This window comes from Oncorhynchus kisutch, linkage group LG22, assembly GCF_002021735.2.
Source record: "Oncorhynchus kisutch isolate 150728-3 linkage group LG22, Okis_V2, whole genome shotgun sequence".
Classification (NCBI taxonomy): domain Eukaryota; kingdom Metazoa; phylum Chordata; class Actinopteri; order Salmoniformes; family Salmonidae; genus Oncorhynchus; species Oncorhynchus kisutch.
Genome location: NC_034195.2, coordinates 56,844,010 through 56,869,237, shown reverse-complemented (window position 1 = coordinate 56,869,237; position 25,228 = coordinate 56,844,010). Strand labels below are relative to the sequence as shown.

The 25,228-nt window shown below is 41.4% G+C and overlaps 1 protein-coding gene across 1 annotated transcript in view; it reads left to right on the top strand.

Moving 5' to 3' along the window:
• LOC109884816 (epidermal growth factor receptor kinase substrate 8-like protein 2) overlaps window positions 1-17,997 on the top strand; it is a 46,916-nt gene extending 28,919 nt beyond the window's left edge. The window contains 8 exon segments of the mRNA XM_031801474.1: window positions 764-932; window positions 1,372-1,406; window positions 1,640-1,748; window positions 3,551-3,682; window positions 4,384-4,447; window positions 4,672-4,861; window positions 14,701-14,833; window positions 16,856-17,997. Coding sequence (XP_031657334.1) covers window positions 764-932; window positions 1,372-1,406; window positions 1,640-1,748; window positions 3,551-3,682; window positions 4,384-4,447; window positions 4,672-4,861; window positions 14,701-14,833; window positions 16,856-16,930 — 907 coding nt within the window. The 3' untranslated portion in view covers window positions 16,931-17,997.
• Window positions 17,998-25,228: the final 7,231 nt, after the last annotated feature.

Here is a 25,228-nt window from a genome sequence, read left to right as displayed (position 1 = left end):
GGCTTTGTCATGCTGAAACATGAAAGGGCTTCCCCAAACTGTTGCCACAAAGTTGGAAGCACAGAATGTCATTGAATGTTGTTGCGTTAAGATTTCCCTTCACTGGAACTAAGGGGCCCGTACAATGAAAAACATCCCCAGACCATAAATCCTCCTCCACCAAACATTACAGTTGGCACTATGCATTGGGGCAGGTATCGTTCTCCTGGCATCTGCCAAACTCAGATTAGTCCGTTTTACTGCCAGAGGGTGAAACGTGATTCATCACTCCAGAGAACGAGTTTCCACTGCTCGAGAGTCCAATGGCGGCAAGCTTTTCACCACTTCAGCCGAGCATTAAGCTGTTCAGCCTGCTGTTAAGCTGTTCAGCCTGCTGTTCAGCCTTCTGTTAAACTGTTCAGCCTGCTGTTAAACGTTTCAGCCTGCTGTTAAACTGTCCAGGCTGCTGTTCAGCCTTCTGTTAAACTGTTCAGCCTGCTGTTAAACTGTTCAGCCTGCTGTCAAACTGTTCAGCCTGCTGTTAAACTGTCCAGCCTGCTGTTAAACTGTTCAGCCTGCTGTTAAACTGTTCAGCCTGCTGTTAAACTGTTCAGCCTGCTGTTAAACTGTTCAGCCTGCTGTTAAACTGTTCAGCCTGCTGTTAAACTGTTCCGCCTGCTGTTAAACTGTTCCGCCTGCTGTTCTAATACTTTATAAGTTGTTATACACTCTCTGTATCAGCATTAACAACCTCCCCCCGACCCCTGACCCCTGCCCCTTGCAGAGCGGACTGGCCGCGGGACCAGTGTGCTCCTACATACTTCCCTAAATTCAGGAATGGGTGGGAGCCCCCAGCTGAGCTGTTCAGGACCTCCCCGTGGGAGACAGAGGGATCAGGGGAACCTCCCAGGTCCCCCATATCCAACCTCCTGTCCCCCTACAAGTCAGACGAGGTGTGTACACAGACACACACATACAGACACACACACGTTCTACACTCATACATTTTTAGGCTGCTGTCCATTTGAGTCATTCTAGTAGACTCCTCCCAGCCATCCAGACTCCTCCCAGCCATCCAGACTCCTCCCAGCCATCCAGACTCCTCCCAGCCATCCATTGTTAGTTCTTCATTTGTTTACATTTCTTCAGTGATGCAGGTTTGAAATACTTTGAGTTATTTACTAGTTCAGTGTGTTACACTAGTCAGAAACATACTAGTCCAGAACATCATTTTCTTATTGTATTTTTTATTTAACCTTTATTTAACTAGGACAGTCAATTAAGAACAAATTCTTATTTACAATGACGGCCTAACTCGGCCAAACTCTCCCCTAACCCGGACAATGCTGGTCAGATTGTGCGCCTCCCTATAACATTTTCTCTCTCTTTCAGATTTTTGGAAGCCAGTCTTTAAACTCATCGAATGGGTAAATGGATTATATTTCCCAGATTACCACTACTGTGATTCTACATTACATGCTGCTACTACCGTTACTAAACAAGAATGTTTCTCAAATTGTTATTTCTTGAGCTGCTATAAAACGTATACACTGTTGTAGTGTTAATACAGACCATGTAACAGAAGTGTAGCTAAATCTGGGCCAATATTTAATGTGCATGATCCATGAGAAATAACTCATGCATTTGTCTCCTGTCCCAGGTCCAACAATGGGCTGACCTCCTCGTCCCGTAAATATGCCAAGATCCGCTACCACTTTGTGGCCCGCAATGCCAACGAACTGTCAGTACTGCAGGACGAGGTGCTGGAGGTACAACATCTATATTATAATACTGTCAGTACTGCAGGACGAGGTGCTGGAGGTACAACATCTATATTATAATACTGTCAGTACTGCAGGACGAGGTGCTGGAGGTACAACATCTATATTATAATACTGTCAGTACTGCAGGACGAGGTGCTGGAGGTACGACATCTACATTATATTACTGACAATATGATAGTATATAGTCTGGTGCTGATAGCATATAGTCTGGTGCTGATAGTATATAGTCTGGTGCTGATAGTATATAGTCTGGTGCTGATAGTATATATAGTCTGGTGCTGATAGTATATAGTCTGGTGCTGATAGTATATAGTCTGGTGCTGATAGTATATAGTCTGGTGCTGATAGTATGATAGTATATAGTCTGGTGCCGATAGTATATAGTCTGGTGCTGATAGTATGATAGTATATAGTCTGGTACTGATAGTATGATAGTATATAGTCTGGTGCCTTTAGTATATATTCTGGTGCTGATAGTATGATAGTATATAGTCTGGTGCTGATAGTATGGTAGTATATATTCTGGTGCTGATAGTATGATAGTATATAGTCTGGTGCTGATAGTATGGTAGTATATAGTCTGGTGCTGATAGTATATATTCTGGTGCTGATAGTATGATAGTATATAGTCTGGTGCTGATAGTATATAGTCTGGTGCTGATAGTATGATAGTATATAGTCTGGTGCCTTTAGTATATATTCTGGTGCTGATAGTACATAGTCTGGTATAATGTCAACAGTGAAGACGCGACTCCAGGATGCTGGCCTTCTAGGCAGAGTGACATGCAGAGTCGGAGTGACATGCAGAGTCGGAGTGACATGCAGAGTCGGAGTGACATGCAGAGTCGGAGTGACATGCAGAGTCGGAGTGACATGCAGAGTCGGAGTGACATGCAGAGTCGGAGTGACATGCAGAGTCGGAGTGACATGCAGAGTGACATGCAGAGTCGGAGTGACATGCAGAGTCGAAGTGACATGCAGAGTCGGAGTGACATGCAGAGTCGGAGTGACATGCAGAGTCGGAGTGACATGCAGAGTCGAAGTGACATGCAGAGTCGGAGTGACATGCAGAGTGACATGCAGAGTCGGAGTGACATGCAGAGTCGGAGTGACATGCAGAGTCGGAGTGACATGCAGAGTCGGAGTGACATGCAGAGTGACATGCAGAGTGACATGCAGAGTGACATGCAGAGTGACATGCAGAGTCAGAGTGACATGCAGAGTGACATGCAGAGTGACATGCAGAGTGACATGCAGAGTCAGAGAGACATGCAGAGTGACATGCAGAGTGACATGCAGAGTGACATGCAGAGTGACATGCAGAGTGACATGCAGAGTGACATGTTGACTTCTGGGTTGTGGGTTCGATTCATGCTTGGGACACACGTATGAAAATGCATGTTTCAGATTATAAAACAACAACATGCTAAATGGTTTATTATTATTATTATTTAGGTCATTGTGGCGGCAGCATAGCCTAGTGGTTAGAGGCAGGTAGCCTAGTGGTTAGAGGCAGGTAGCCTAGTGGTTAGAGGCAGGTAGCCTAGTGGTTAGAGGCAGGTAGCCTAGTGGTTAGAGGCAGGTAGCCTAGTGGTTAGAGCGTTGGACTAGTAACCGAAAGGTTGCAAGATCGAATCCCCGAGCTGACATGATAAAACGTTCTGCCCCCTGAACAAGGCAGTTAACCCACTGTTCCCAGGCCGTCATTGAAAATAAGAATTTGTTCTTAACTGACTTGCCTGGTTAAATAAAGGTACACATTTAAAAAAAAAAATGTGGCCCTGCAGGTGATAGAGGACGATAAACAGTGGTGGAAACTGAGGAACAGGAGTGGCCAATCAGGATACGTCCCCTACAACATCCTGGATGTGGTCAAACTAGAGGAACCACACGGCATGGCTGAACCTCTCTATAGCCAGGTAACATTACACACGCACACATTATCATAAACACACACATTAGAACACACACACACACATTATCATAAACGCACACATTGGAACGCACACACACACATTATCATAAACGCACACATTAGAAAGCACATACTTTCACACACACACTATCATGCACAATATGATATACAGACACATTATCACAGACATGCACACACTCAATATCATATGCACACACACACACACACACACACTCAATATCATATGCACACACACACACACACACACACACACACACACACACACACACACACACACACACACACACACACACACACACACACTCAATATCATATGCACACATATTATCACACACACACACACACACACACACACACATAATGTATAACCTTCAGTTATGCACACTCCCTCTATACTTCTAAAACACACCACACACACACATCTTCATGATACCACCCCTTCTCCGTACTTTACAAGCCCTGTACCCCACCTACCAATGCATCCTGGAAACCAGTTGAACACATTTTGAAACATTATCAAACATTTTTTGAAAAATTAACCTGTTCTCCCTGACAGCATTTGACATTATGTAAGAGCATCTGGATAAGCACAATATAAATCCAATCTATTCATTAATGATTAACGTCCTTTCATGTGTCTTTCGTTTGTCTCTGTGTGTGTCTGTGTCACCTCTGGTTGGCCAGCAATACAGCCCTACCAGCTCTCTAGGTAGAGGGGAGAGCTTTGACATGGGCCGCTTCAAAGAATGTGAGTCTCATAGCTTTCGTTTACTACAATCTAGATAACTGCTTATCTGAGCTCAAGGTTTTTAAGAGTTTCTTCATCTTAACTACGAGGACCTCAGCACTTATAGATGAGCAGGTATACCTCTTAAACAGTTACTTCCCCTGTCTCTCTCTTTCCCTCGGTCTCTCGCTCTCTCCCCTGCCATTGATCCTCTGTCTCACCCCTCTCTCCCTCCCTTCCCCCAGCTCGGACACACCAGATGGATGAGGTGAATGATGAGTTGTTGAAGAGGATCACTACTAATAAGTCCAATCCTCCGGGCCGTAACTTCAGGGTAGAGCGCCCCTCAGACAGCAGCTCCTCTCCTCCTCTCACCTTAGACTCCAGCCCACCGCAGGTCACCGCCTGGCTCAATGCCAAGGGATTCTCTAAACCGTGAGTCACCATACTTGGCTGTGTGTTAAGAAGACATGATATACTCACGCACACACACGCACGCACACACACACGCACGCACGCACGCACACACTCATCTCATGGTTTAATCATGCTGGTTTCAGTTAGCTCATGGTTTAATCATGCTGGTTTCAGTTAGCACATGGTTTAATCATGCTGGCTTCAGTTAGCCCATGGTTTAATCATGCTGGCTTCAGTTAGCTCATGGTTTAATCATGCTGGTTTCAGTTAGCTCATGGTTTAATCATGCTGGTTTCAGTTAGCTCATGGTTTAATCATGCTGGTTTCAGTTAGCTCATGGTTTAATCATGCTGGTTTCAGTTAGCTCATGGTTTAATCATGCTGGTTTCAGTTAGCTCATGGTTTAATCATGCTGGCTTCAGTTAGCTCATGGTTTAATCATGCTGGTTTCAGTTAGCTCATGGTTTAATCATGCTGGTTTCAGTTAGCTCATTGTTTAATCATGCTGGCTTCAGTTAGCTCATGGTTTAATCATGCTGGTTTCAGTTAGCTCATGGTTTAATCATGCTATATAGTCTTCAGTTAGCTCATGGTTTAATCATGCTATATAGTATAGTTATCTTCAGTTATCTCATGGTATAAACATGCAATATAGTCTTCAGTTAGCTCATGGTATTATCTTGCTGGTCTTCAGTTATCTCATGGTATTATCATGCTGGTCTTCAGTTATCTCATGGTATTATCATGCTATATAGTCTTCAGTTATCTCATGGTATTATCATGCTGGTCTTCAGTTATCTCATGGTATAATCATGCTATATAGTCTTCAGTTATCTCATGGTATTATCATGTTGTATCTACATGGATTGGCTGTCTACTACTAATGACAGGGCTGTATCTACATGGATTGGCTGTCTTCTACTAATGACAGGGCTGTATCTAGAACTGTATGTTGAAGATAGAAACAGAATGGGTATAGCACACATTCCCCTACACTATTCCCATCTATCTGACAGTATATCAAACATTTCTATCTGAACATTATGTAAATGTCCATTCTTCTGAATGTCCATTGCCCCACGTAGTCCATTTCAATATGTGAAGGGAACATTTTGGCATTTGCTGTATGGTTGATGAGAAACTCCATATTGCGAATGTTTGTCAAATTCGCGGATGGCGGCGGGCAGTGCACCGGGGCCAGATCTTCCGGGAAGACATCGAACGAAGTCTCTCGGACATTCGGTTTCCGTTCTATACAATTGTCAAATTTTTGTCATTTTTCCCCTGTCCCGGTAAATTCCAACAGATGGCGAATGGAATCTTATTGCAAATGTACAAATCATCACCAATCACGACGTGGCCTTTTCTCCTAAATGGAAAAGACTTCGAAGACGAAACTTGGTGAGCATAGGTTTGGCATAATGGGCAGTTAGCCCCAAACAGGATGGCGTCGAGGCCTCAACGCTTTTTGAGTTAAGGCCATTTTGGGATTAAAGGTCAAAAGCGAAAATAGAGCGCTAATTTGACCAGTTCACATCAAAGTACATGAACCTACGGTGTCAGGAAAAAAAGAACCAGACATTTATCTATCGTAATTTAAGAGAAATCGTACAATGTAAATTGATGTTAAAAAAAATTAGATTTTTTTTTTCCCCCAAAAAGTTACAGATCCAGTTGCAGCGTTAAGGTTTTGTAACTCCGCTTGATTTCTGTGATTTTCTCAAATAACACTCATTCAACCCTCTGTAAATAAATCAGTTCTTAATGTAAAGACTTAAAACTCAATATTCTATAAGCCTTAAAATGGTATCATAGGGGCTGTTTCGAAGGGTTAAAAAGGTCAGATCTTTTCAAAACTTCATATGTGTGATTAGGCAACCCTCATGAACTGTAAATCAGTCATGTCTCCCAACAGATGTCAAAGAAAAAACTCACATGCACAGCAAGGATGGAGTGACACAGTGTGGGGCTTAAAGACACTCAGAGCCTGCAATGGCATTACCATAATATCTAGGCAGTGCCGAGTTCAACGAGATGCCCTGCTTGACCGTAGCTCGTTCGGTCTGAGCGCAGCGAACGTGAAAAAAAGTAGGCCCATAATGAAACCTGGCCCTAAATTTTAGGTGCTTTTGGGTGACAGTTAGGGTTAGAGGCACAATTCGATCTCAGGAACATTTCTGAGGTCCTCTCGATCTGTTCAAGCCTAACCTTGACCATGTGGCATTAACTCTTAACAGTGAAAAGAAGGTATTTACATCAGTTTGCAATGACTTCTCTCCCCAAAGGAATACATTGCCTGCTCCCCTAAATTCAACCTGAAGCCTATGTGGGTTATGAATGTCTTATGAACCTGTCTTCGATGACAATCCATCAGGCCACTATGAGGTCTCCCTGTGTTGATTCTAAGCTTCCTGGAGCAACCGGAAGTGGTTAAATTCACCCTAAAGGTGTTTTGATACATCCAACCTGCAGTTTGTGAGAAATAGTGCATTCAACCCTGTGTAAATCCGTCAGTTATTAACGTAAAAACTTAAAACTCAGGATTCTGTGAAAGCATACGCCAATGAGGATATGTGTTTGCTTTTAGCTTCCTGTGCCAACCGGAAGTGACTTAAATTGGGGTCACAGTGGCTGTTTCAAAGGGTTAAAAAAGTAACAGCTTTCCAAAACTTCAAATGTGTGATTAGGCAACCCTCATGATGTCTTAATTCGTTGTAAAGAGGAGACCCCCTTCTTTACACTGAGGTCTGGGGACCGTCGCTGGAGACCCCGGGCTGGGGACCCCGGGCTGGGGACCGCCGTGGGAGATTCTGGACTGGGGACCGTCGTGGGAGATTCTGGACTGGGTACCGTCACCGGACGCTCTGGACTGGGTACCGTCACAGGACGCACTGGACTGGGTACCGTCACTGGACGCTCTGGACTGGGTACCGTCACAGGACGCACTGGACTGGGAACCGTCACCGGACGCTCTGGACTGGGAACCGTCACCGGACGCTCTGGACTGGGAACCGTCACCGGACGCTCTGGACTGGGAACCGTCACCGGACGCTCTGGACTGGGAACCGTCACCGGACGCTCTGGACTGGGAACCGTCACCGGACGCTCTGGACTGGGAACCGTCACCGGACGCTCTGGACTGGGAACCGTCACCGGACGCTCTGGACTGGGAACCGTCACCGGACGCTCTGGACTGGGAACCGTCACCGGACGCTCTGGACTGGGAACCGTCACCGGACGCTCTGGACTGGGAACCGTCACCGGACGCTCTGGACTGGGAACCGTCACCGGACGCTCTGGACTGGGAACCGTCACCGGACGCTCTGGACTGGGTACCGTCACGGGACGCACTGGACTGGGTACCGTCACCGGACGCTCTGGACTGGGTACCGTCACAGGACGCACTGGACTGGGTACCGTCACCGGACGCTCTGGACTGGGTACCGTCACAGGACGCACTGGACTGTGCAGGCTCACCGGAAACACAGTGCGCAGAGCCGGCGCAGGATATCCTGTTCCAAAGAGGTATACTGGAGACCAGGAGCGCTGAACCGGCACCTTCCTTCCTGGCTGGATGCCCATTCTAGCCCGGCCAATGCGAGGAGCTGGAATAGTGCGCACCGGGCGAGAATAGCGCACTGGAGACACCGTGCACATCTCTGCATAATACGGTGCCTGACCAGTTGGTATTGCTTTGTGCACTGACTTTACTGAACGAACACTGAGAAAACGAACATTGTCGCTGGGTGAGTACATCTGACAATGTCCATTGGACATTTTGTCTGCAGGAATTCTCTCTTTTTCACTCGGTCCACTCCTCCAAGTGCCAATGTATTTGTGGCATGATTTGAACAGTACAAATTTGTGTCTCTACCAAAGTCTAATGGTTTTAAATTACTGTTTTGTATTGTCTGGAAACTCACTTGTAGAATTCGCTTGCAGTAGGTCTCTTAAAAAAGAGAAACCGTGCAAGGTTATTAAACAGAGGTGCCTCGTTATTCTTCTTTTATTGATATCAGGTAACGTGCAACCTAACCCTGGCCCTGATATGCAATGTCTTCATTTAAATGTTCGCAGCCTGTTGTCAAAAATTTATGGGGTTAGGATTTGGGCTAAATCAACTGATGCTGATGTAATTGTGTTTTCTGAAACCTGGCTCAGCAAGTCTGTTTTTGATAATGATATTTGTATAAGTGGTTACAATGTTTATCGCACTGATCGAGTTAAGAAAGGTGGGGGTGTGGCTATATATGTAAAGACTAAATTCCCTGTAAGTGTGGCAAAGTCTGAAGCCATTTGTAAACAGTTGGAATTTCTTGCTTTGAATATTGAGGTTTCAAAGGGTCTCTCTATAACTGTGATTGGCTGTTATAGACCCCCCTCTGCTCTCTATAACTGTGATTGGCTGTTATAGACCCCCCTCTGCTCTCTATAACTGTGATTGGCTGTTATAGACCCCCCTCTGCTCTCTATAACTGTGATTGGCTGTTATAGACCCCCCTCTGCTCTCTATAACTGTGATTGGCTGTTATAGACCCCCCTCTGCTCTCTATAACTGTGATTGGCTGTTATAGACCCCCCTCTGCTCTCGGTGATGCATTTTCTTCTTTCACGCACCTTATGTCTGAACTTCTTTACAGTGAAATGATCTTGATTGGTGATCTCAACTGGTGTTGGTTAAAGCCGGTGTCTGATGATTTAAAAATGTTTTGTAATTCTTACCCAGTTGATTAACTCACCCACTCGCCCAAATCTTAAATGCCCAGATAAATCTACCCTGATTGATATGATATTGACAAATGTCCACATAAATATCCTGCGGTTGGTGTTTTTGGTAATGATTTATTATGATTTAAGTGACCATTGTGCTGTTGTTGCTGTTAGAACTACTAAGGTTCCTAAAACAAACCCACGTTTTATTCGTAAGAGAAATTTGAAGTGTTTTAATGAGCAGGCTTTCTTTCATGATTTGTTTTATTTTGACTGGAGCAGATTGAGCTTATCCCTGATGTGTAAACTGGAGCAGATTGAGCTTATCCCTGATGTGGAAACTGGAGCAGATTGAGCTTATCCCTGATGTGAAAACTGCCTGGAAATTCTATCATGATGGTTTTTCCCAAATAGTAAACAAACATGCCCCATTCCACAGGTTCAGGGTTAAAGGGCGGGATAATCCATGGTTTTCTTCTGAGCTGTCTTGTATTATTCACGACCGTAATCTAGCCTGGGTTAAAGCAAGGAAATCATGTTCTGATGCTGATTGGCTTATTTATAGGCAGTTACGAAACAAGTGTTCTTTTATTCTCAGGAAGGCCAAGTCTGAATATTTTATGTATGTTACCACTGATAACCTGAATGACCCTAGAATGTTTTGGAAGGCTATTAAGTCTATGTCTGGTAACAGTAATGTTAATGAATTACCGTCATGTGTTTTGAAGGACTCTGTCGCTATATATGACAAAACTAAAATGCTGAATTGTTTCAATGAGCACTTTGTATCATCTGGTAGGCTGTTTGATTCAGTGTCCTCTGTCTCTGTACAGCCCTGTGTGGATGAACCGGTGAAACTTTTAGCTTTTTGCCATTCTCAGTGTAGGTGGTACATAAAGCCCTGAAATCCTCAGATCAGAGAAAGCCTGCAGGTCCTGATCTTTTGGATCCCTGCTTTTTAAATCTGGCAGCTGATTTCATAGCTGAACCACTTACATATCTGTTCAATCTAACCCTGGAATGTAATGAAATTCCAAAGATCTGGAAATCAGCATTTGCCCTACCACTTTTAAAAGGGGGAGATCCAACTCTTTTAAATAATTATAGGCCAATCTCAAAGCTGTCACCCCTGGTGAAAATACTTGAAACCCTTGTAAGTGAACAGCTAAAATAGTTTTTATTTACTAACTCTATTTTATCAATGTACCAATCGGGCTTCAGGAAGAAGCATAGCACAATTACAGCAGCCATGAAGGTTGTAAATGATATCACTGAAGCCATTGACAAAAAACAGCACTGTGTCTCACTTTTTATTGATCTCTCTACAGCTTTTGATACAGTTGATCATGCTATACTAAGGCAGAGATTGTCGAGTGTAGGTCCTTCAGAGCATGCAGTTGCATGGTTTGCTAACTATCTGTCTGATAGAACTCAGTAGTGCACTCAATTTTATGGGCTTATGTCTGTTAAATTGTCTGTCTTGAATGGTGTGCCCCAAGGCTCTGTACTTGGTCCTCTCTTATTCACTATTTATATAAATGATTTAGACAAAAAATGTCCAAAATGCACAACTTCATTTTTATGCTGATGATACTGTTATTTACTGTTGTCTCTTACAAAAGCTTTCCAGAACTTGCAAACGGATTTTTATACTGTTCAACATACCTTGTGTCAATTGAAACGTATCCTCAATACTGACTAAACTAATGGTGTTTTATAATGCAAGAAATAGACCTCTGAACCTTTCACCAATTACTACCTGTCAGGGCAAGGAGATTGAGGTTGTAACCTCATATAAATATCTTGGAATTTTAATTGATGACGGCCTCTCTTTTAAATTGCATATTCAACAACTTACAAAAAAAGTGAAGCTGAAATTGGGATTTTATTTTAGGAATAAGGTCTGTTTATTTTGAAGCCAAGGAGGCTAGTATCAGCTACATTTATGCCTTTACTAGACTATGGGGATATTTTATATATGAATGCTTCCGCTCAGTGTTTGAGATCAATTGACACTCTTTACCATGGCACTTTGAGATTTATTCTAAACTGCAAAACCCTTACGCACCACTGCACTTTGTATACCAGGGTTGGCTGGTATCAGTCAGCCATACTTTTATTTACAAAGCCATTTTGGGTTTACTATCTTTTTATTTGTGCATTTTTATGTGGTGGGTACTCTCTTCGTTCGCTGGACTTTATCCTGCTAACTGTTCCAAATGTCCGAAATGAATTTGGTAAAAGGGCTTTTATGTACTCTGCGCCATCGTCTTGGAACGCCTTACAAAATACTTTTAAAGTGGAAGAACTTGTCCCGATTGGTGTTTTTAAATCACTGATGAAGGATCTTGAGACTGATTTCCAGACCTGTCAATGTTTTTGTTATTCTCTTGTGAATTCTATGGTTTTTATTAGATTACTTGTAGTTTTTCATGTTGTCTGTCTTTAATTTTTTTGTAATGACTTGGTGCTGCCTATCTTAGCCAGGGTGCTCTTGAAAAATAGATTTTAGTCTCAATGAGCCCTTCCTGGTTAAATTAAGGTTACATTTATTTTAAAAGTGGCACGATCCCCACGGTAAGCACGAGGAGTTGGCTCAGGTCTCCTACCTGACTCAGCACATCTCCTCGTGTGCCCCCACCCCAAAAAAATCTTGGGGCTGCCTCTCGGGCTTCCGTGCACCCTTATATCGTCGTCGTTCCTCCATTCTCCTGTATCCCTCCTCGCACTGTTCCATAGAATCCCAGGCGGGCTCTGGCACTCTCCCTGGATCGATCGACCACCTCTCTATCTCCTCCCAGGTTGTCACCCACTCATCCTTCTCCCGAGTCCATTTTTCCACCAAGCGCTGTTCCTCCCTTTCACGCTGCTTGGTCCTGGTTTGGTGGGTTATTGTCACGTTCGTTGTAACGAGGAGACCAAGGTGCAGGGTGATGTGAATACCTTCCTCTTTATAAAAGGAAGAGCACTGAAACAAACTAACAAAACAACAAAATGACCGTGAAGCTATAAACACTAGTACTGACACAGGCAACTACACATAGACAATAACCCACAAAACCAACATGGCAAATGGCAACCTAAATAGGATCCCCAATCAGAGACAACGATAAACAGCTGCCTCTGATTGGGAAGCAATTCAAGCCACCATAGACCTACATTTACCTAGACATATCAAAACCCCATAGATATACAATACACCCTAGACAGGACAAGACACACATAAAACCCTCATCACACCCTGACCTAAACAAAATAATAAAGAAAACAAAGATGACTAAGATCAGGGCGTGACATATGAACTGTAAATCAGTCATTTCTCCCATCAGATTTCCAAGAAAAACTAACACACACACACACAGCAAGGATGGAGTGACACAGTGTGGGGCTTAGAGAAACACAGAGCCTGCAATAGTTACCTTTGTTTGAACTATCAAAGAACCGTCAGACCTCTGAAGCTTTATAGAAACCTGTTATAGAGCTCAAGTCGATAGTGCACAGTGAGTTATGTGGCTCTAGAAGGTTCTCAGACCGAGAAACAGCCTCGTACATTTGCAATAACTTCAATTCATTTGGACCATTACGAAAATGACGACATTTAGAAAAGTCCCAGAGTCGCAAGACTAGGTTCATTGAATCCGCCTCGGCCCATAGAGATGGACCCCAACGTTTCTGTCCGATAGCTCATTCAAGGACCCTGTGGATTTTCAGCACCAATTAAGGTCATTGCTTGGGCACCGAATGACCGATCGAGCCGAAACTCAGGATTCAGTAACTACGTGTTTTACGTGTCTTACGATTTTATCATGGTTTAAACCGGAGGCGCTATGAATTATGGGCCTGCTCTGAAATATGTGATAGTTGGCTTCTAAACGAGTTGGGAAAAGTGGGTTTGGTGTCAGATGGTATCAGTTTGGTGTCAGAATGATATCTAATTGACTGATGGACACTGACATGCTGGTTGACTTTTGTACATTTGCAATATGTTTAAACAGTGATAGACCATCACCAAAATGACATTCTGAAATCAACACCAACGAGCGATGGAGAGGAACCAGAATCACTGCCCGGCCATCCCGAGTTCATCGGGCCAGTCAATTTTGCATTTCTGCAGTATTTTTGAGCATGTCAAATTTGTGCTGGTAAATGCCCATTGAACCATATTGCAAATGGACAGCCGTGATGGTCCAGAAAGCACTTTTTTAACGATTTTAAAGATACTTGTAAATCCAGCCACAGTGTCCGATTTCATATAGGCTTTACGGCGAAAGCACAACAAACAATTATATTAGGTCAGCACCTAGTCACAGAAAACCAGAAAGCCATTTTCCAGCCAAGGACAGCCCTCACTGTTCTTGTGCCTGTGTAGTTAAACTGTAATTACTTCAGGAGCAGCATTTTATTAGTATGTTGTGACATAATTATTGAGTAATTGCATTTTAATTGTATAACAAAGAGCTGAGAGTATTTGTAACTACTGACAAGAGGAATAGTGACTGTTCCTTATTCCATTTATGTAATAACTCACTTATTATGCAATTATAAAGCAATTTCCAAAATCTTATGCAACACTATTGTTGCTATTGTAATGATCACAAAGACAATACACATGTATAATAACTTGGTGTCAGGTGGTACGTTATGTCTCACTCATTATGAAAATATGTGTAAGTCATTTTGAGGCTGGAAAAGTGGGTTATCTTGATGATTCCATGTCCCTCATATGTTTCATTAACACACACTACTTGTTGTCGTCTTTGGTTCTTCATTACATTTTGGGCAGCCATCAAATACAATTTTTGGTTTGTTTTCAAATAACTTGCATATATTCAAATACATTAAAATAGTATTCATTTTTCTGAGACCTGTATTTGAATATCACATAAAACAATTGCCTTTGAAAACTCTACATTTCTAACTCTTCATTAAACTACCTAGAGTATTTCAAAAGTTGGTATTTTAAAATAAACTACAAAACACAACTATTTCCTGCCCAGATCTGATGGATAATGCAGTCTCTGTTCCCTAAAGCATGATGGAGTGCCTGGGTATAGATCATTATGGGCAATGTAGTCTCTGTTCCATACAGCACAGTGGATTGCCTGGGTATAGAGCATTATGGGTAATGTAGTCTCTGTTCCCTACAGGACGGTGGAGTGCCTGGGGAACCTGACGGGCGCTCAGCTCTTCTCTCTGAACAAGGAGGAACTGAAGGCAGTGTGTGGAGACGAGGGAGCCAGGGTGTACAGCCAGACCACCGTGCAGAAAGCCCAGCTAGAGGTCTGTATCACATGCACACATACTGACACATGAACCACTGTACGCACACACACACACACGAACACACATGCACAGGCACATTATTAGAGTATTTTATTTTTGTTAAGACTGAAACAGTTGTAATCTGATGTTGTTAAGACTGAAATAGTTGTAATCTAATGTTGTTAAGACTGAAATAGTTGTAATCTGATGTTGTTAAGACTGAAATAGTTGTAATCTAATGTTGTTAAGACTGAAACAGTTGTAATCTGATGTTGTTAAGACTGAAATAGTTGTAATCTAATGTTGTTAAGACTGAAACAGTTGTAATCTGATGTTGTTAAGACTGAAATAGTTGTAATCTGATGTTGTTAAGACTGAAATAGTTGTAATCTGATGTTGTTATGACTGAAATAGTTGTAATCTAATGTTGTTAAGACTGAAACAGTTGTAATCTAATGTTGTTAAGACTGAAACAGTTGTAATCTGATGTTGTTAAGACTGAAATAGTTGTAATCTAATGTTGTTAAGACTGAAACAGTTGTAATCTGATGTTAAGACTGAAATAGTTGTAATCTAATGTTGTTAAGACTGAAATAGTTGTAATCTGATGTTAAGACTGAAATAGTTGTAATCTGATGTTGTTAAGACTGAAATAGTTGTAATCTGATGTTGTTAAGACTGAAACAGTTGTAATCTGATGTTAAGACTGAAATAGTTGTAATCTGATGTTGTTAAGACTGAAATAGTTGTAATCTAATGTTGTTAAGACTGAAATAGTTGTAATCTAATGTTGTTAAGACTGAAACAGTTGTAATCTGATGTTGTTAAGACTGAAATAGTTGTAATCTAATGTTGTTAAGACTGAAACAGTTGTAATCTGATGTTAAGACTGAAATAGTTGTAATCTAATGTTGTTAAGACTGAAATAGTTGTAATCTAATGTTGTTAAGACTGAAATAGTTGTAATCTAATGTTGTTAAGACTGAAATAGTTGTAATCTGATGTTGTTAAGACTGAAATAGTTGTAATCTGATGTTGTTAAGACTGAAACAGTTGTAATCTGATGTTAAGACTGAAATAGTTGTAATCTGATGTTGTTAAGACTGAAATAGTTGTAATCTAATGTTGTTAAGACTGAAATAGTTGTAATCTAATGTTGTTAAGACTGAAACAGTTGTAATCTGATGTTGTTAAGACTGAAATAGTTGTAATCTAATGTTGTTAAGACTGAAACAGTTGTAATCTGATGTTAAGACTGAAATAGTTGTAATCTAATGTTGTTAAGACTGAAACAGTTGTAATCTGATGTTGTTAAGACTGAAATAGTTGTAATCTAATGTTGTTAAGACTGAAACAGTTGTAATCTGATGTTGTTAAGACTGAAATAGTTGTAATCTAATGTTGTTAAGACTGAAACAGTTGTAATCTGATGTTAAGACTGAAATAGTTGTAATCTAATGTTGTTAAGACTGAAACAGTTGTAATCTGAAATAGTTGTAATCTAATGTTGTTAAGACTGAAATAGTTGTAATCTAATGTTGTTAAGACTGAAACAGTTGTAATCTGATGTTAAGACTGAAATAGTTGTAATCTGATGTTAAGACTGAAATAGTTGTAATCTAATGTTGTTAAGACTGAAACAGTTGTAATCTGAAATAGTTGTAATCTAATGTTGTTAAGACTGAAACAGTTGTAATCTGATGTTGTTATGACTGAAATAGTTGTAATCTAATGTTGTTAAGACTGAAACAGTTGTAATCTGATGTTGTTATGACTGAAACAGTTGTAATCTGATGTTGTTAAGACTGAAACAGTTGTAATCTGAAACAGTTGTAATCTGATGTTAAGACTGAAACAGTTGTAATCTGATGTTGTTATGACTGAAATAGTTGTAATCTAATGTTGTTAAGACTGAAACAGTTGTAATCTGATGTTAAGACTGGAACAGTTGTCCAACAGGTTAACTTGCCACACGTTTAGAGCCTTTAGATGTTTAGATATAAAAATAATAAAAACTCAACCCTGAAAATGTATTTCCAGAAGCACAATGGGAATTCAGAGCTCCAAGAGATTATGAGACGACGACAAGAGAAGATCGATGCCGGCAAGGACTAATCTGAGCATGCTCAATGACTGTCAACCAATCACAGCTCAGCATGGCTGGTCACCATAACAACCCTCTCCAGTAGCAACCAACCAGAAGCCTTCCCCTCCCACAGTGCCCACCCTTTCACCAACTTATTTTTATCAGACAATCGACAGTTAACATTGGCATTTAATATAAATGTTATATAATTTTTTTAAATGATATTTATTTTTCATTTTAGTGAATGTGTATGTTTACCTTTTTCTTCAATGCTGTTCTCTGGTAATTATGCCTATTGCTTTTTGATGCTTTGCCTGACAATGTTTCTATCTTTGTATAGTGGTGAGGGACCATATTAATTTACAGGTGTAGTGGTGAGAGAGAGAGTTTGTGCATCTGTGTGTGTGTGAGTGCGTATGTGACTGACGGCTGTATGTGACCGACGGCTGTATGTGACCGACGGCTGCTGTATGTGACTGACGGCTGCTGTATGTGACTGACGGTTGCTGTATGTGACTGACGGTTGCTGTATGTGACTGACGGTTGCTGTATGTGACTGACGGTTGCTGTATGTGACTGACGGTTGCTGTATGTGACTGACGGCTGTATGTGACTGACGGCTGCTGTATGTGACTGACGGCTGCTGTATGTGACTGACGGCTGTATGTGACTGACGGCTGTATGTGTGTCCTTGTTTTATTTCCAGGGAATTCTTTAATAAATGTTTTTGGGTGAAATCAAATCCATAAGGTCCTCAAAAGTACATTTTCAAATTGGGATGTTATTGTTCACATATCTGATTATACTCCAATGTATTAATGTTATACTGTTTACTGAATAATGCTACATTATAGTTCTGAGCAGTCTGTATTCTATTCTCGTATCCAGTCGCACTGTCCATATTGCAAAATATCCTCCAACTATTACTAAATACAGTTCTGTAATTAATTTGACCTATCCTCCAACTATTGCATCCCTGTGCCACTGTCTATATGAAGTATGCTTTACGTTTACAATTGTCATCCAATCATATTTCTGTTCTGTGTAGACGTGTTTATTCCTTCAATAATAAACGCAAGTTCGGGATTCAACTCTACTGCTGATCGTATTGAATTCCATCCTTAGGTTACAGATTGTAGTCATATTACCGGTGGTGCAATCCAATCCTGTTCAAGCTCACGTAACGGAGGTCAGAACGTGACGTAAACTCACTCCACAGCTAGCTTGAAATGTTGCAGATGGGGCCATCCAATCGGTACTTTTTTGGTGGCTCAAACCGTTGTTAGGTTGTCAAGGAGGGCGATCAGGTGTGTTGGTAGGTTGTCAAGGAGGGCGATCAGGTGTGTTGGTAGGTTGTCAAGGTGATCAGGTGTGTTGGTAGGTTGTCAAGGAGGGCGATCAGGTGTGTTGCGATCGGAGGAAAACATTTTGCATCAGTTATTTACATTGCAATAATATTTGTCATTGTTCTTTTGTCAATGCCTCAACCGATTTCATATATTCTATGTTGGGTTGTGCAGGTTCCTGTTTCGAATCAAATCTGAAGGAACCAAATGCACAGCGAACACAGGAGTGATCCGCAAGCCCGGAAAGGTCGTTCAGAGGAAGATGTTGCCAATTAACTTACATGTTACACGTTCTCTGGCAGACCTGAAGGAGTTCGAGTGGAAAAACTCCAACATAAAAGTACACAAATGCCCTCAAATACACCTGATGAACACATCAATACACCTGATGAACACATCAATACACCTGATGGACACATCAATACACCTGATGGACACATCAATACACCTGATGAACACATCAATACACCTGATGAACACATCAATACACCTGATGAACACATCAATACACTCACCTGATGAACACATCAATACACTCACCTGATGAACACATCAATACACTCACCTGATGAACACATCAATACACTCACCTGATGAACACGTAAATACACTCACCTGATAAACACATCAATACACTCACCCGATGAACACATCAATACACTCACCCGATGAACACATCAATACACTCACCTGATGAACACATCAATACACTCACCTGATGGACACATCAATACACCTGATGAACACATCAATACACCTGATGAACACATCAATACACCTGATGAACACATCAATACACTCACCTGATGAACACATCAATACACTCACCTGATGAACACATCAATACACTCACCTGATGAACACATCAATAGACCTGATGAACACATCAATACACCTGATGAACACATCAATACACTCACCTGATGGACACATCAATACACTCACCTGATGAACACATCAATACACTCACCTGATGAACACATCAATAGACCTGATGAACACATCAATACACCTGATGAACACATCAATACACTCACCTGATGAACACATCAATACACCTGATGAACACATCAATACACTCACCTGATGAACACATCAATACACTCACCTGATGGACACATCAATACACCTGATGAACACATCAATACACCTGATGAACACATCAATACACCTGATGAACACATCAATACACCTGATGAACACATCAATACACCTGATGAACACATCAATACACTCACCTGATGAACACATCAATACACTCACCTGATGAACACATCAATACACCTGATGAACACATCAATACACTCACCTGATGGACACATCAATACACTCACCTGATGGACACATCAATACACTCACCTGATGAACACATCAATACACTCACCTGATGAACACATCAATACACCTGATGAACACATCAATACACTCACCTGATGAACACATCAATACACTCACCTGATGGACACATCAATGCACCTGATGAACACATCAATACACCTGATGAACACATCAATACACCTGATGAACACATCAATACACCTGATGGACACATCAATACACTCACCTGATGAACACATCAATACACCTGATGAACACATCAATACACCTGATGAACACATCAATACACCTGATGGACACATCAATACACCTGATGAACACATCAATACACCTGATGAACACATCAATACACTCACCTGATGAACACATCAATACACTCACCTGATGAACACATCAATACACTCACCTGATGAACACATCAATACACTCACCTGATGAACATATCAATACACCTGATGAACACATCAATACACCTGATGAACACATCAATACACCTGATGAACACATCAATACACTCACCTGATGAACACATCAATACACCTGATGAACACATCAATACACTCACCTGATGAACACATCAATACACCTGATGAACACATCAATACACTCACCTGATGAACACATCAATACACCTGATGGACACATCAATACACTCACCTGATGAACACATCAATACACTCACCTGATGAACACATCAATACACTCACCTGATGAACACATCAATACACTCACCTGATGAACACATCAATACACTCACCTGATGAACACATCAATACACTCACCTGATGAACACATCAACACACTCACCTGATGAACACATCAATACACTCACCTGATGAACACATCAATACACCTGATGAACACATCAATACACTCACCTGATGAACACATCAATACACCTGATGAACACATCAATACACCTGATGAACACATCAATACACTCACCTGATGAACACATCAATACACTCACCTGATGAACACATCAATACACCTGATGAACACATCAATACACCTGATGAACACATCAATACACTCACCTGATGAACACATCAACACACTCACCTGATGAACACATCAATACACCTGATGAACACATCAATACACTCACCTGATGAACACATCAATACACCTGATGAACACATCAATACACTCACCTGATGAACACATTAATACACTCACCCGATGAACACATCAATACACTCACCTGATGGACACATCAATACACCTGATGGACACATCAATACACTCACCTGATGAACACATCAATACACTCACCTGATGAACACATCAATACACTCACCTGATGGACACATCAATACACTCACCTGATGAACACATCAATACACTCACCTGATGTACACATCAATACACTCACCTGATGGACACATCAATACACTCACCTGATGGACACATCAATACACTCACCTGATGGACACATCAATACACTCACCTGATGAACACATCAATACACTCACCTGATGAACACATCAATACACTCACCTGATGAACACATCAATACACTCACCTGATGAACACATCAATACACCTGATGAACAATCATACACCTGATGAACACATCAATACACCTGATGAACACATCAATACACTCACCTGTTGAACACATCAACACACTCACCTGATGAACACATCAATACACCTGATGAACACATCAATACACTCACCTGATGAACACATCAATACACCTGATGAACACATCAATACACTCACCTGATGAACACATTAATACACTCACCTGATGAACACATCAATACACTCACCTGATGGACACATCAATACACCCGATGGACACATCAATACACTCACCTGATGAACACATCAATACACTCATCCTGATGAACACATCAATACACTCACCTGATGGACACATCAATACACTCACCTGATGGACACATCAATACACCTGATGGACACATCAATACACTCACCTGATGAACACATCAATACATCTGATGAACACATCAATACACTCACCTGATGGACACATCGATACACTCACCTGATGGACACATCAATACACTCACCTGATGGACACATCAATACACTCACCTGATGGACACATCAATACACTCACCTGATGAACACATCAATACACTCACCTGATGAACACATCAATACACTCACCTGATGGACACATCAATACACTCACCTGATGAACACATCAATACACTCACCTGATGGACACATCAATACACTCACCTGATGGACACATCAATACACTCACCTGATGGACACATCAATACACTCACCTGATGAACACATCAATACACTCACCTGATGAACACATCAATACACTCACCTGATGAACACATTAATACACTCACCTGATGAACACATCAATACACTCACCTGATGAACACATCAATACACCTGATGAACACATCAATACACTCACCTGATGGACACATCAATACACTCACCTGATGGACACATCAATACACTCACCTGATGGACACATCAATACACTCACCCGATGAACACATCAATACACTCACCTGATGAACACATCAATACACTCACCTGATGAACACATCAATACACCTGATGAACACATCAATACACCTGATGAACACATCAATACACTCACCTGATGAACACATCAATACACCTGATGAACACATCAATACACTCACCTGATGAACACATCAATACACCTGATGAACACATCAATACACTCACCTGATGGACACATCAATACACTCACCTGTTGGACACATCAATACACTCACCTGATGGACACATCAATACACTCACCTGATGAACACATCAATCCACTCACCTGATGAACACATCAATCCACTCACCTGATGAACACATCAATACACCCGATGAACACATCAATACACTCACCTGATGGACACATCAATACACTCACCTGATGGACACATCAATACACTCACCTGATAACACATCATTACACCTGATGAACACATCAATACACCTGATGAACACCATCAATACACCTGATGAACACATCAATACACCTGATGATAACATCAATACACCTGATGAACACATCAATACACCTGATAAACACATCAATACACCTGATGAACACATTCAATACACCTGATGAACACATCAATACACTCACCTGATGAACACATCAATACACTCACCTGATGAACACATCAATACACTCACCTGATGAACACATCAATACACTCACCTGATGGACACATCAATACACTCACCTGATGGACACATCAATACACTCACCTGATGAACACATCAATACACTCACCTGATGAAACACATCAATACACTCACCTGATGAACACATCAATACACTCACCTGATGAACACATCAATACACTCACCTGATGTACACATCAATACACTCACCTGATGAACACATCAATACACTCACCTGATGAACACATCAATACACTCACCTGATGAACACATCAATACACTCACCTGATGAACACATTAATACACTCACCTGATGAACACATCAATACACTCACCTGATGGACACATCAATACACCTGATGGACACATCAATACACTCACCTGATGAACACATCAATACACCTGATGAACACATCAATACACTCACCTGATGGACACATCAATACACTCACCTGATGGACACATCAATACACTCACCTGATGGACACATCAATACACTCACCTGATGAACACATCAATACACTCACCTGATGAACACATCAATACACTCACCTGATGAACACATCAATACACCTGATGAACACATCAATACACCTGATGAACACATCAATACACTCACCTGATGAACACATCAATACACCTGATGAACACATCAATACACTCACCTGATGAACACATCAATAACACCTGATGAACACATCAATACACCTGATGAACACATCAATACACTCACCTGATGGACACATCAATACACTCACCTGTTGGACACATCAATACACTCACCTGATGGACACATCAATACACTCACCTGATGAACACATCAATCCACTCACCTGATGAACACATCAATCCACTCACCTGATGAAACACATCAATACACCCGATGAACACATCAATACACTCACCTGATGGACACATCAATACACTCACCTGATGGACACATCAATACACTCACCTGATGAACACATCATTACACCTGATGAACACATCAATACACCTGATGAACACATCAATACACCTGATGAACACATCAATACACCTGATGATAACATCAATACACCTGATGAACACATCAATACACCTGATGAACACATCAACCACATCAATACACTCAGCCTGATGAACACATCAATACACTCACCTGATGAACACATCAATACACTCACCTGATGAACACATCAATACACTCACCTGATGAACACATCAATACACTCACCTGATGGACACATCAATACACTCACCTGATGGACACATCAATACACTCACCTGATGACACATCAATACACTCACCTGATGAACCACATCAATACACTCACCTGATGAACACATCAATACACTCACCTGATGAACACATCAATACACTCACCTGATGTACACATCAATACACTCACCTGATGTAACACATCAATACACTCACCTGATGAACACATCAATACACTCACCTGATGAACACATCAAATACACTCACCTGATGACACATCAATACACTGATGAACACAATACACCTGTATGAACACATCAATACACTCCTGATGAACACATCAATACAACCTGATGAACACATCAATACACTCACCTGATGAACACATCAATACACCTGATGAACACATCAAATACACCTGATGAACATCATACACCTGATGAACACATCAGTACACCTGATGAACACATCAATACACTCACCTGATGAACACATCCAATACACCTGATGAACACATCAATACACTCACCTGATGAACACATCAATACACCTGATGAAACACATCCAATACACTCACCTGATGAACACATCAATACACTCACCTGATGAACACATCAATACACTCACCTGATGAACACATCAATACACTCACCTGATGAACACATCAACACACTCACCTGATGAACACATCAATACACTCACCTGATGAACACATCAATACACTCACCTGATGAACACATCAATACACTCACCTGATGAACACATCAATACACCTGATGGACACATCAATACACCTGATGGACACATCAATACACTCACCTGATGAACACATCAATACACTCACCTGATGAACACATCAATACACCTGATGGACACATCAATACACCTGATGGACACATCAATACACTCACCTGATGGACACATCAATACACTCACCTGATGGACACATCAATACACTCACCTGATGAACACATCAATACACTCACCTGATGAACACATCAATACACTCACCTGATGAACACATCAATACACCTGATGAAACACATCATACACCTGATGAACACATCAATACACTCACCTGATGAACACATCAATACACCTGATGAACACATCAATACACTCACCTGATGAACACATCAATACACCTGATGAACACATCAATACACTCACCTGATGGACACATCAATACACTCACCTGTTGGACACATCAATACACTCACCTGATGGACACATCAATACACTCACCTGATGACACATCAATCCACTCACCTGATGAACACATCAATCCA